The 13205-nt window shown below is 38.7% G+C and overlaps 1 protein-coding gene across 3 annotated transcripts in view; it reads left to right on the forward strand.

Annotated features, from left to right (window-relative positions):
• The window catches only part of LIG1 (DNA ligase 1), a 251148-nt gene that overhangs the window by 14666 nt on the left and 223277 nt on the right, over positions 1 to 13205 (forward strand). For all 3 annotated transcript variants that reach the window (XM_075191317.1, XM_075191316.1, XM_075191318.1), the window contains exon 2: positions 11347 to 11403. In XM_075191317.1, coding sequence (XP_075047418.1) covers positions 11387 to 11403 — 17 coding nt within the window. In that variant the 5' untranslated portion in view covers positions 11347 to 11386. The remainder of the gene's footprint in view (positions 1 to 11346; positions 11404 to 13205) is intronic.

Genomic DNA, 13205 nt, shown 5'->3' on the forward strand with positions numbered 1-13205 from the left:
CCTGAACAGCAGCACCAAATGGGAATGATATGTAGTAAACTTTCTTAAAATATGTGAAAGACATAAAAATATCACAGATGTTTTAAATATTTTCAAATTAACATACTGGGGGGGAATTCAATTGACCAGTTTTTTTTTTTTTTTTTAACACTGCTTTAGCTCATTTTGGAGTGGGTTAATGCAACTGGAGCACTTATAATTAACTTATGGTATAAATTTAAAGGAAATGGCGCAGGGCGCTTACTTATATAATTGCAAATGGACCTATTTTTGATATTATTTGTATTTTGGTAAAGGAGATATCTTTATTTCTGAGACCAGGGGAGAAAATTCATTCTTCCTAACCGCAGTAGGAAGGGCTTACAAATGCTGCCACTACTGGCCTCCTTACCGGCATCCAGTACGAGGTTTCTTCTGGTTTACTGACGCTGCGAGTGTACCCCATTTTCGGTGTACCCGGGCTGGTACCCCTGACCCGTTCCTATGGATCAGTGTTGCTGTGGGTGGATCCCGCCTGGCCAATCACACTGACCAGAGCTGCTGGGTAGCGGGCAGAGCAGTGGTACCGAAAGCTGGGTCCATACCTCGGAGACAGCCGGGAACGGATTAGATTTTGGGTTTAATCTGGAGGTCACATGGATAGAGAAGTTTCCAAGCAGGTCTTTGAAGCAAGTGATGTTTATTTGCTCACCCTGGTTGAAGGTACTGGGGAGCAGGTCAGATGAAACAAGAAGAACAATTTTCAATACAGGACAGTGCGTTTTATACAGATGCAATTTGTTTACCCAAACATGGATTTACATACAATGCAAATCTAACAATAATTACAATAATCTGTGTTATCCTAAAACTTGCTGTGATTTTCTGCTAGACCCTCATGCATCAAAAGGTCTAGTTAACATGAGATTAACATGGGTCCTTTCTTCAGACAGCTGCAGAATACACATTCCCAAAGAAAGTCACAAAACCCCAAACAAGTCATTTTCCTATTCCAAGATACATAAAAGACTTCCTTAACAAAGTCTTATTGTATCAGATATATACCTCCAAAATAATGCATTTCCTCTAGCAAAGTTAAAACAACAAATTTATTCCCCTGGTCTCCAGAAATAAAGATATCTCCTTTTCCCACATATACACTATCAAATATAAGTCCATTTGCAATTCTATAAATACGCCCCCTGTGCAATTTCATTTAAGTAAATTTATACCATTAGTTATTTATAAGTGATCCAGTAACATAACAGCTATATATAGGTATTTATATATGCGGGGTGGTATGTATGTATGTATGTATGTATGTATGTATGTACTAATGTGCATGAACTAGTGTTTTGTATTTAAATTTAGTTTTAAACAAAAATGAAGTATGTTATTATTTAAATAGTATTGTGTAGTGTAATGCTAATGTATGCCAATTCAATGGAATGAAGAAAATTCACAAAGCCAGATGCTATGCAGTCACCAAATCAGTCAACCGCTATCCGCATTGACAGTTTGCTGGTGGTAGCGTTATTTTTTTCTTTCCAAGATGGCCTCATTAAACCATCCCCTCCACTCCGTAATAAAAGTTAGTGTGCGGGGGCGGCGTTAAAAAATTTCACATTGAATTGTACGATTTTTTTATACAGCGTTGGCTAAAAATGGTCGCGCCATCGAGTCAAAACCTACACAGGAATATATATATATTTTTTTTTTTTTGTTATGCGGCTCAGAAAAAAAAAGAAACCGCTGTCAATTGAATCCCCTCCTCACTGTGTCATTGTACGTAATATACATCAAATGGATTGTTTAAGGAGATGAATTAAAAGTAATGAACAGGCCTAGATAGTTCTCATTTTCATTATTTTGACAAACACGCCACAGTGAAAACTCTTGTAGCAGATAATCCCAAAATAAAATTTTGGGGATTTAACAGTGTGAACAATTTGAGATGTTTTTCAAAAATTTAAATATATGGCTTTTTGAGACAAAACGAAATTTTGATTATGAAAATCTTACATTTTTAGTTTTGATTGAAGCCTACTGCTGTGCTAAAGCCCATAGAAGGCTGTTTAAAATGAGACTCTAGCTCAATCAGGTGAGCTAGAAATGCAAATGAAAAGAAAACATTAAAAGCAAATTTTTCGTTAAAGTGCAGCTTTAAAGGCATATAACTTCAATATCAGTGCACATATCAGCCAAAGACTTTTGGGTTTTCATTACACCCATAGCAGCATTTATAATACAAAATTTAATTCTAATTAGAGAATGTAAGGTAGAATTTTTTTTCTAAAATTGTGTTTATCTGATTTGGAATGAACCGATCAACAGTTATGCTTACAGAGTAAGTTCATTTGAAGGGGCATCTATTCTGTTTTTATTCACATGGTGTACTAAGATTACATTCATAGGTACATACTACTCCACCCATATTATAGTGGTCTTTTGTGGTTTAATCCCGTATGAAGATACCGGGTTTTCTGGCCAAATTCTACCTTCTAAGGTTCTTATTAGTCACTCATCTGTCCCTTACCCAACTAGCTTATGGTGTTAGTCACCTGGCTATTTGCACTTGACGACCCGTTGATCTACTAATGTATTTCACTGGCAGAGAACGTCAACTCTAAAAACGAGCCACCCTGCAGCTTCCAGTCCCAGAATGAATTCCCCCCCCCCCCCAGTGGCTCCTTATATCTAGAGTCTAATTTTCACAGTCTTCTGCCTTCCATGGTCAAACCCCTGGGTCTATCCTTCTTAACCATTGGTGGGTGCTGTATCAGGGGGTTGGTAGGAAGTGGAGATGAGCTGTGCTTCCACAGAAGGTCCCCTGTGGGGCTCTAGACAAAATGTCTGAACTAGTCATGTTGAGAACAATGGATACTAATTGGCCTTCTCCCTCACTTGTATCCTGCAATTTGATCCTTACCCATAACCCACCTGGCTTCACTTTAAGGACAATGACTAACAGCTTCCATGCAATATCAATAAGATGCAATAAACAACATATTTACAATAAGCTACAATATTCCCTTATCCACATGTAATTAGACACTGCAATGGTATTCTGTTGAGCTAGGGAACAAAAGCAAGGACTATAAAAAGTGCATGCTATATTCTACATTTTGTGAGAAACGACACAGACTGGTTAGGGTAACGTTTCACCACACCCGGTATGGCATTATCTTCCACCTAATAGTATATCCCATACTGTATCTTTTTTTTTTTTCCCTCTAGATTATCATCCGGAACCATTCTGGTGCAGTATTCTTGGATTTTTCTGCTTTGAACATTTTATGAACTATATGCTAAAGTTTCTTTAAAAAAAGATGTTTCTTTTTCAGGAGCCTCCTATGTTAAGACTGGAATAGTTATGTTTACATTCAGTTGTGACTTTAAACTATATTTTTGTTCTAGAAGTTAACATGTATTAGAGATACTTGGTTCTCCGAGAACCGAGCCCATCCGAACTTTGCAGATCCGAGTACGGAGCCAAGACGGCCCGGTACTTTGTCCGCCCTCGGAAGTGAAAACGAGGCAAAACGTCATTGGGTCTAGCAAGCTGTGGATTCTGTAAGTACTGCTCTCCACGGTGACCTGGCGCCATTTCACAGAAAGACACTGAAGGGGTAGCATGGTTCTTGGCAGTGTCTATTGCAGATGGGCAGCGTCATATCTAAAAGAGAAAAAGGAGGGGTGGCAATTTTTCGTAAGTGTCCAGTCACATTCTGCTGTGCCATAGCTCATACAGAAACAGGAGGGGTGGCAGACATTCTCTCCAGTCTTCAGTCACATTGTTCTTGTCACTTTCCAGTCTCCGTCATGATGATGCTAGTCCCTTTACATCATGTGCTAAAGTCTATGTTCAAGTGCATAGTGGTTTTAAGTCAGGGAAACAAAAATGTAAAAAAAAAAATGCTTTTTAAAGAAAAAAAACACTTTAATAAAGGTGAAATTTTACTATGCAAAAACATAAAATTGCCAACATGCCATTCTGCCCAAAATATTAACAAGCATTCCAGCATCAGCTAACTTCCTTCTTTCAGCTAGATCCCCCAGCACCTGCAATCTACATTGTCGTCATCATCCTCACCCTTATCAATGTGTACATCATCCTCACACAATACTAATTCATCCCCGCTGGAATCCACCATTACAGAAGTCTCTGTACTTTGATGTAATGCCCTTCCTCGTCGAATTTGTAGTTAATTTTATGGCAGAGCTGTCACGATTTTTGCCCAATTCTTTTAAACCAGACCAAATATCAAAATGTTCTCATGAATCATCTGCATCACAACTGGGTGTCTTGGGAAAGCTACGTTTTTTTTCCTAGCAGCAGTTGCCAGAAAAACTGAAGGAGGAGACGTCATCGTGTCATGTACCACTTGAGCTGTCAGCTTGCTGACCAGGAGCTCATTGCATCTCTTGAGATCTGGATCAGTTGGAAAGAAAGAGAGGACATAGCTCTTAAACCTAGAATCAAGCACAGTAGCCAAACTGTAGTGATCCAATTTCAAGATGTTTATAACTCTTTGATCCTGGCAAAGCGAATAAAGTACTTGATCACAAGTCAGACAAATTTAGCGGAATTGCTTAGTTTCATCTTCTCCTTCAATTTCTCTAGCTGCCAAAAGTCTAATTGGGGGAATCACTTGACTCAAGCTAGCAGTGTCTGAACTCACTTCACAGGTGACTACTTTGAATGGTTTCAGCACTTTACACAACACGGGAAGTATTCTGCGCTGTATTAAATTCGATTCTTCTTGCAGCAGCTGCAATCTCCTACATGCTGTTGTAGAATGCCGATAATGACCCAAATTATTTCTGGACACCGATAGCATCTCCTGCATGTCACTAATTTTTTTAAAAAGCTTTGTACCACCAAGTTAATTGTGTGAGCAAAATAGAGACTTCTGTAATGGTGGATTTCAGTCGGGATTAATCAGTATTGACTGATTATGTACACACTGATGACGGTGAGCATGATGACCATGTAGATTGCAGATGCTAGGATATAGCTGAGAGGCAGAAGCTTGTTGATGCTGGAATGCTTATTAATATTTTGGTAATATAACATGTTGGCAGTTGTGTTTTTCTACAGTAAAGTTTCACCTTTTATTAGTGTTTTTTTTTTTCTTTAAAAGGGTACAAGTGTTTTTTGTTTTTTTTTACATGTTTGTTTTTGACATTTATGTTAGAGACTTCTGTAATGGTGGTTTCCTGCGGGGTTGAATTAATATTGTGTTAGGATGATGTACACACTGATGAGGATGAGGCTGAAGATGACAACATCTTGCTACTGTAGAGTTCATTGAAAGCACTGTTACCTTAGCTGAATTAAGCCCATTGTTAGCTTGCTTTGTGGGGGGCCCAAACAAACCAAGCACTTTTTAGCCACAAAAGTGGCACTCCTTGTCGCTGAAGTGTTTAGTTTAAGTGTGCATGTCCTTTTAAACATCCATTATAAGGGTGGGTGTGAGGGTCCCAAAGACAATTTCATCTTGCACCACTGTTTTTGTTCAGCTACCGCTGTGTGCCAATGTTGCCTACATGTGATATAAGTGCTGAAGTTTTGTATTCAATCATCCTTTCAATTGCTTCTCTCTTGTACGTGTGACTACATACTTTGTTTTTCACTGGGTTCACCATCCCCAACTGTGTTTATAGGAGTGCTCTGGGTGACTGCGATCTCCTCGTCTTCATCTTCCAAATATTCATCTGCAGGGGCCAGTGATGCACCCATTTGTTTTCTCAGATCTCTTAGCTGTTCTTTAAACTGGACATATTAATAATCCTGCTTCAGGGCATTCTTCTGAAGCGCAGTGCATGTCTCGTGTACAAGCTCTCAAGTCTAGGATCTCATCCGGTTAGTCATGTTTTAATTTAAGTGCGGTCTCCTTAACTGCATCTATATATTTGTTTAAATCTCTGTTCAATGCAGCTTATTTCAAGATGATGGATTCCAAGCTGCCCAGATGTTACGTGTCGCAGTCTGTCTGAAGCAGATCTAATGCCACTACAGTTGTAATATCCATTCCTGTGTCTACGTAAGTTCGGCAGTTCTTCAGGGATGAGAGGGAGGTATCCAGAGAGAAGATTAAAGATGCAGCACAAGCAGACATGGTATAATGTAGATTTCATTGACAGCACTGTTGGGCTTAAGGCAGCTAAGCTTTTGGTAGCTTGTTTTGTGGGGGACCAAACAAACCAAGCACTTCATCCACAAAAGTGGCACTCCTTGTAGCTGGAGTGCTTGTTTTAAACTGTACATATTATTTTCAATATCTTACATGTGGGTAGGAGGACCCAAGGACATTTCCATCTTGCACCACTTTTCTTTTCTGCCATTGCTGTGTGGCAATATTTCTCAGATGTGCTATGAACTGCCGTATGTTTGTGTTGTTGCTGTGTCGCTTAGCATCCAGGTAGCTCGCTGCAGTCTTTGGCTGAAAGTGGATGAAAATAATATTGTGACCTGTGATGTGGTCAAAATTGACTGGAAATTAGTGCTATTGAGTTTAATAATAATGTAAGAACAAAAAAGAGCAAAATTATGTGATTTAGTAATTTTTCTAAAAAATACAGATCCAAAACACGCAAGGGTGGTTTTGCCAAAATGCAAACTTGATCCAGATCCAAAACACACAGGGTTCAGTGAACATCTCTAATATGTATATGGTGTGCGCCTGAAATATACAAAGGTTCCTAATGACCTTCTCTGGTGTAATGAGTGCAAGGTGTTAGGGTAATTTTACCTCTCCTTTATCAAGTCCCTTCAGATATCAGTGAGATAAGATGCTGGTTAACCAGGAGAACAGTAATCAAGACAGACATGCCAATGTCAAGATAGAACTGAGCTGTGCTCGTTTATTAGTGGGATACATTTATACATGAAAAAGCGTTTGATCTGGTTATAGAACAGAAACACATGATTGATATTTTCCTAAATAAATATAAATCTTCTAACAAAGCTAGTTAGTTCTCTTCATGTCACTTTTTATGGGTTCTTATCAACTTTCACTGGAGCCAGTACTCCCAATGTCCTCATCAATTATCCCCTGTCCTAGGGGTCTTTGAGATAGTTCAAGGCTGGAGCTGGTCATTACGCTGAATGTATTTTTAAGACAAATACCAAGATTTTTAACTCCTTCACATATCATTATTACCATTATCGTTGAGGACCTAGAAATGCTTTCACAAAGGAATGTCTGATTTTAATGAATTTGATCAATGCTACGAGGAAGAAGTTTTGTTTTTATTGTAGTAGTAATTTATTTATCCAGAAGTGGGTGCTTTACATGTATGAGTGTTTTGAGAAAATCGCCCAAGTCAGGGTTTAATTATTTATTTGTCTGTATATAGGCAAAGAACAGGAATCCCATAAGGAAGTCACATATATCTTTTTATTTTTGAGTTTACCGGCTGTGGTAAAAGCCTGAGTAAAATTGTCTGAAGTAGCTCTATAACTTTTGTAGTAAAACTTTACCAGACTTCTATCATATCTTTTGAAAACAAGTAACACATCTTTAATTTCAGATGATGTGCCAATGTTGTCTGAGCTTTCTTTATTCAGATGTAACATTTTGCAGTTACCCAAAGAAATACTTTATTGGCATATAAATGTCAAGTTTAATTTGCTGAAATATTGTTATAGTTCTTCATTGTTTATTTATTAGTTGGGTTAGGTTTGTGCCCATCCCTGTGATTTTCAGATCCCATTCTAGGTTCACTTTCATACCAGCAGTTGACAGGAAAGGACGTGTAGCCATTCTGATCGTCTACTGTTTATCTTTAACTCTTAAATGGTTGATGAGGGAAGATGCTTAAATTAAGGGGGAACTGTGATGAGATGGACCGCCTATGCCACCCTGTCTGTTGTTGCTGGGAATAGGCTGGGCTTGTTTTGCCACTGTCCCTTTTCGTTATTCCGTATAAGCCCCCCCCCCCCCCCCCTGCCGCAGTTGGAGGAGCCTGCTGCCACCACTGGCGTCCAGAACCACTTTTCCTTTGAGGTAAATGTCGCTGCTAGTGTACTCGTATGCTAGTACCCCTGACCCTAACTATGGATCAGGGTGCTATGGATGGGTCCACCCTGGCCTATCGCACTGGCCAGAGCGCGCTGGGTAGCGGCAGAGTGGTGATACTTGAAAGCTGGGTCCAAACCTCAGGAACAGCCGGAGAACAGATTAGATTTAGGGTCTAATCTGTAGGTCATAGGATTACATCAATATTGATGAAGTTGTCAAGCAGGATCTTGAAACAGAGTATTTATTTCGCTTAAGTGTCCTGACAAGGACAGTTCCAATGATTTAAAGGTATCAGTGGTCAGGTCACATGGAACATCAGAATGATACATTTCAGTTTACAAGGGCTCTCATTTTATACAGTTTTAGACACCGCTTCACAGGCTATGTTTAGAATCGGGATGCAATTTGTTTATCCAAACATGGATTTACATGCAATGCAAAGCTAACAATATTAATGCTTATCTGTGATGTCCTGAAACCTTGCTGTGATTTCCTGTATCTTACAGTGGACATCTGACGGCAAGTCTAATTACCCCTTCCTTTCCCTTAAGGGATATTGGACACTCACATCAAAACGTCTAATCAACATGAGATTAGCATGGGTGCTTTCTTACAACTGTTTCAGAATACACATTTCCTCCAAAGAAAAGAGAAAAGTTGCATACCCCAAACAAGGCATTTCCTTACACCACGTTATACAAAAGTCTTTCTAAACAAAGGCTTATTGTATCAGAAATAATGCATTTCCTCTAGCAAGGTCAAAACAGAAAAAAAGAATTTTCTCCCCTGGTCTCAGAAATAAAGATTTCCTATATCAAAATATACACAATATCAAAAATAAGTGCATTGGCACTGATATAAATAAGCGCCCTGCACTATTTACAGTTACTTGTAACTGTAAAGTTACTTGTAAGTGATCCAGTCACAGGAACATTGGATTGGGTTAAAGTCATTATGGCCCAAATATAAGATAAAATCATCTTCATTTAGTAACTTGCTCGTACTTTTTTTTTTTTTTTTTTTAATAATGAGACCTTAATATCCCTATGATTACTTAAGAGGAAACCACATATTCATATGAGTCCTCTCAGGAAAGCCAAATTTTTTGTCTTTGAATGAAATGTTACACACTTGAAGTAGTATAAAGCTACAATTAAAGACCACCATAAGATTTTCTTTTTTGTGCACCCCTCGAACCTTTCTCTCTGTATAGGTCACTTGATATGTACAAGCTGTTCATATCAAGTTGTGCAAGAATGATGTAACTTCATTCTTTCACAAGAACTGATTCCTGGTTTATTGTGGAAAATGCTGCCCCATGTGGTGGTCCAGAATATCCCATAAGTAATCATTTGGGCTCATCTGGTGAATCAGAAGGCCATGAAATATGGATAACCTTTGTCATGATTCTCAAACCATTCTGCGACGTCACATACTCTGTAGATAGCTGCATTATCATCCTGGAAGACACCTCTTCAGTCAGGAAAGAAATGCAGTAACACAGGGTGGAAATGATCACTCTGTACCATTAGGAAGTAATTAACATCTTGCTTTCTAAGGGAATGATTGCATTCAAACTACATCAACGCATAACCACCAGAATCCTTCACTCTTGGAAACAAGCACTTGGAAAGGTAATGTTCTTTAGGTTAGGGAATCACATACAGTGCCTATTTGTCAAACATTAATCTGACCATATCCTCATCCTCCACGTCTAGGTAGTCTATTCCCTGTGCTCTTTGTACCACTAAACTTGCAAGCATACATTGCCAGTATGCATGTGTTGGGAGCAGTTTTTGAACTGTAACCCAACTATGATATCCTGCTCTGGCGTTTTCATCAGATCGTTTTTTTTATTAAACTGCTTCCCACAGGTTGAAGTGTGCAGTCAACTGTTTTGCCTTGCACTTTGAGTAAGTGCATAGATATTGCAATACTGGAGTATGCACTTTCACCCACTAATGCCCTTTGCTGATGATTTTTCTGGATGTTTCCTGCTTACATTCACTTCAGAAACCATTGGTCTTGAAATGTAAGCAAATTGAGCTGTCTTGGTCACTGACATGACTGCCAAACTCATGCTAACAGTCATCCCTCATTAAAAATTTCTAATGTCTTTTTTCTTGCAGCATGTTAACCATAATTATAAACTATTTTTATTTATGCTGGTATGTTACATGCATAAGTAATGCACTAGTCACACGTGTGGAATCACTTGTCTTTCACTATGCTTGATCTCTTCTCGCTAATTCACACAGGTGTTAAAGCTTTATTTTTCTTTTTCTTTTTTTCCCCTTGGTCGACTACCTGTACTAGTAATAAAAATAATTGATTGGCTCCTCTAAAAAAATGTTCTGCCTGGGTAGTCAATTAAAAAAATATGCTGCACATAGGAGGGACAAACGTTTCATTGCTCCATCAGCTCTACCTACTTAATATAGTGTGAGTGAGGGGTGTTACAGTGGATTTAATGTGTATTTTGTCCTGGGTGTCAAGGTCCACACTGCAGTTTGTCTTCAAACGTGCTCCATCTGTACACTCCTTGGTTTCTGGTTATTAAAACTGCAACATAAATTGTATAAAGTACATGTTTGATAATACTTGGTGAACAAGCAGATTATAATTTAGAGTATGTATGTGGGTCTGCATTAATTGCTTTTAACTATATATCTTTAATTATTATTAACTATGGGAAAAATCATTATTTTTCTTTTCATATTCTCTCATGTTTCCCCAGTATTATGCTGGTAAGTGAATACCATCTTTGCCCACATTAACATTAAGCTGCCCAGGAAGGGGCTCTGTCATGGGGACGTGTCCTTGTGTGGTGTCGGGCCACTCCCCCTGTCTATTTAGGCCTATCACGGCAGGGGGCTGGCCCATAAGAAAGTGTTTAGCCCCGCCCTACCCACTTCACCAACGAATGGGGCATGATGCGGGAGGTTGCCCTGCTCTCTCGAGTCTGGGAGAGCTCCCAAAAATTCCAGACTCTCCCGGAATACATTTTATTTCAGTATGCTTAGAATTTTTTTTTTTACCTGTAGTTAAATTGTGTGCAACAAAAAATATTTCCATCATTTAAAGTGTTCACATTATCCCATATAACTGTCAGATGTTCTGGACATACTTTCAATAAACTATGTTTACAATAGTTGTAGTGTGACACTGCGGAATGGTGTGTGTGCATATGGAACTAGTTTGAAGTTCCCGCTCACACCCATCTTGGTGGCTGTTTCAGAATTGTGAACAATAACTCTACTATCGGAGATTACTGCTTTAAAGAATGTAGGTTAATAAACACAATGGTTATTGATGGGTTTTGTTTTGTTTTTCTTAACAGGTACTGAATTCAAGCTTAGATTTTTCATCTTCATTTAGCAATGCAACGAACAATTAAGTAAGTATATAATTTTATGTCTTCTAATTTCAAGTTTTGTCTAGCTTCCAAGACATTGGCAGAGTTGACACATTAAAATTAGATGCGGTTAATGTAGCATTATGTGATCATGCTGAAAAATGGATATTATACAGATAGAGGATATAGAGATTAGTAAGCCATTCATTGACTGCCCAAATGGATCTACATCCTGTTAGGTTTAGTGTACTAGGAAGTAGATCTTAGGCTTATACACTCAGCAGACAATCTCCTGCTCCGACATTAGACTAGAATTGGTAGATCACTGGCAGACTGTGCTTCTAGTAGCATACTGTTTTGAATTTTATTTATTGTGTATTTTACACATACTTTTTTTTTTGTTTTTTATCCTCTCGCATACTGTTATTGTGGGTTTTTTTTTTTTGTATGTATTGTGATTCCCGTTTCAATAGGTATATCTCACCCCTCATAAAACAGCAGTAAGAAATAGAATAGTAAATGTGACAGGATGGACTGCCTATGCCACCCTGTCTGTTGCTGCTGGAAACCAGCTGAGCGTACTTTGCCACCGTTCCTTTTCGTTATCCCAAATGCGCCCTCTTGCCGCAGTAGGAGGCACTTACAGTGCTGCCACCATTGGGCTCCTTACCGGCATCTAGTACCGGGTTTCTTCTAGGTAACTGACGCTGCGAGTGTACCCCGTTACTGGGGTACTTGGGCTGGTAACTCCCAACCTCTTACTATGGATCAGGGTTGCTGTGGATGGATCCCCCTTGGACTATTACACTGACCTGGGCTGCAGGGTAACAGGCAGAGCGGTGGTACCGGAAAGCTGGGTCCAACCTCAGAAACAGCCGGAGAACGCATTAGATTTAGGGGCTAATCTGCAGGTCACAGGAATACAACAATATTGAAGATGTTTTCAAGCAGGTCTTTGAAGCAAGTGATGTTTATTTGCTCTCACACTGGTTAAAGGTACCAGTGCTAAGGTCAGATGAAATCAGAAGAACGATACATTTCAGTTTACAGGGCAGTGCTTTTTATACAGATTTGGACACAGGCTACTTTTAGAATCGAGATGTAACCTGTTTACCAAAACATGGATTTACATGAATTGCAAAACCAACAATATTTACACTTATCTATGAAATTATAGAGGCGCTGTGATGTCCCGCATCACATGCTGTTTACAATGTTCAGAAAGGTTTGAACACTCTGACAGAAGGCCACATAGTAACGACCCCCTGCTGGGTCTTTGGCCAGAGCACACAATTGACACTTCATCACAAAACTTAGTTAGCAATTCCTGCTATCAGACTCCCTCCCCATATCCCTAACTGGAGGTTTCCACTAGCAACCTTACAAACCCTAAACAATGACACTTCCATACAAAACACATTCCAATACAAAAAGACCTCTATCCACAAAGGCTCACTGTATCAAATATATACATCAGAAATAAGGTATTTCCTTTAGAAAGGTTAAACAGAAAAACTAATTTTCTACCCTGGTCTCAGAAAATAACGATTTCCTATCACAAAATATACACAATATCAAAAATAAGTGCATGTACAATTATATAAATAAGCGCCCTGCACTATTTCCTTTAAATAAATTTATGCCACAATTTATTTAAAGGTCATCCAGTCGCAGTAAACCATAAGGTAATCAAAATAAAAAAAACTGCAATACAACCTTGATCAGAATTTAGTTGAATCACTTTTAAGCCAGTAGTATTTTTAGACAGATTGACTGATCCCTTAAAAGTATGTTTTTGGATCTATCTTTATTACCTTTGTACATCAAGATAGAGCAATACTTAC

Source organism: Mixophyes fleayi, chromosome 11 (genome assembly GCF_038048845.1).
Source record: "Mixophyes fleayi isolate aMixFle1 chromosome 11, aMixFle1.hap1, whole genome shotgun sequence".
Taxonomy (NCBI): Eukaryota; Metazoa; Chordata; class Amphibia; order Anura; family Limnodynastidae; genus Mixophyes; species Mixophyes fleayi.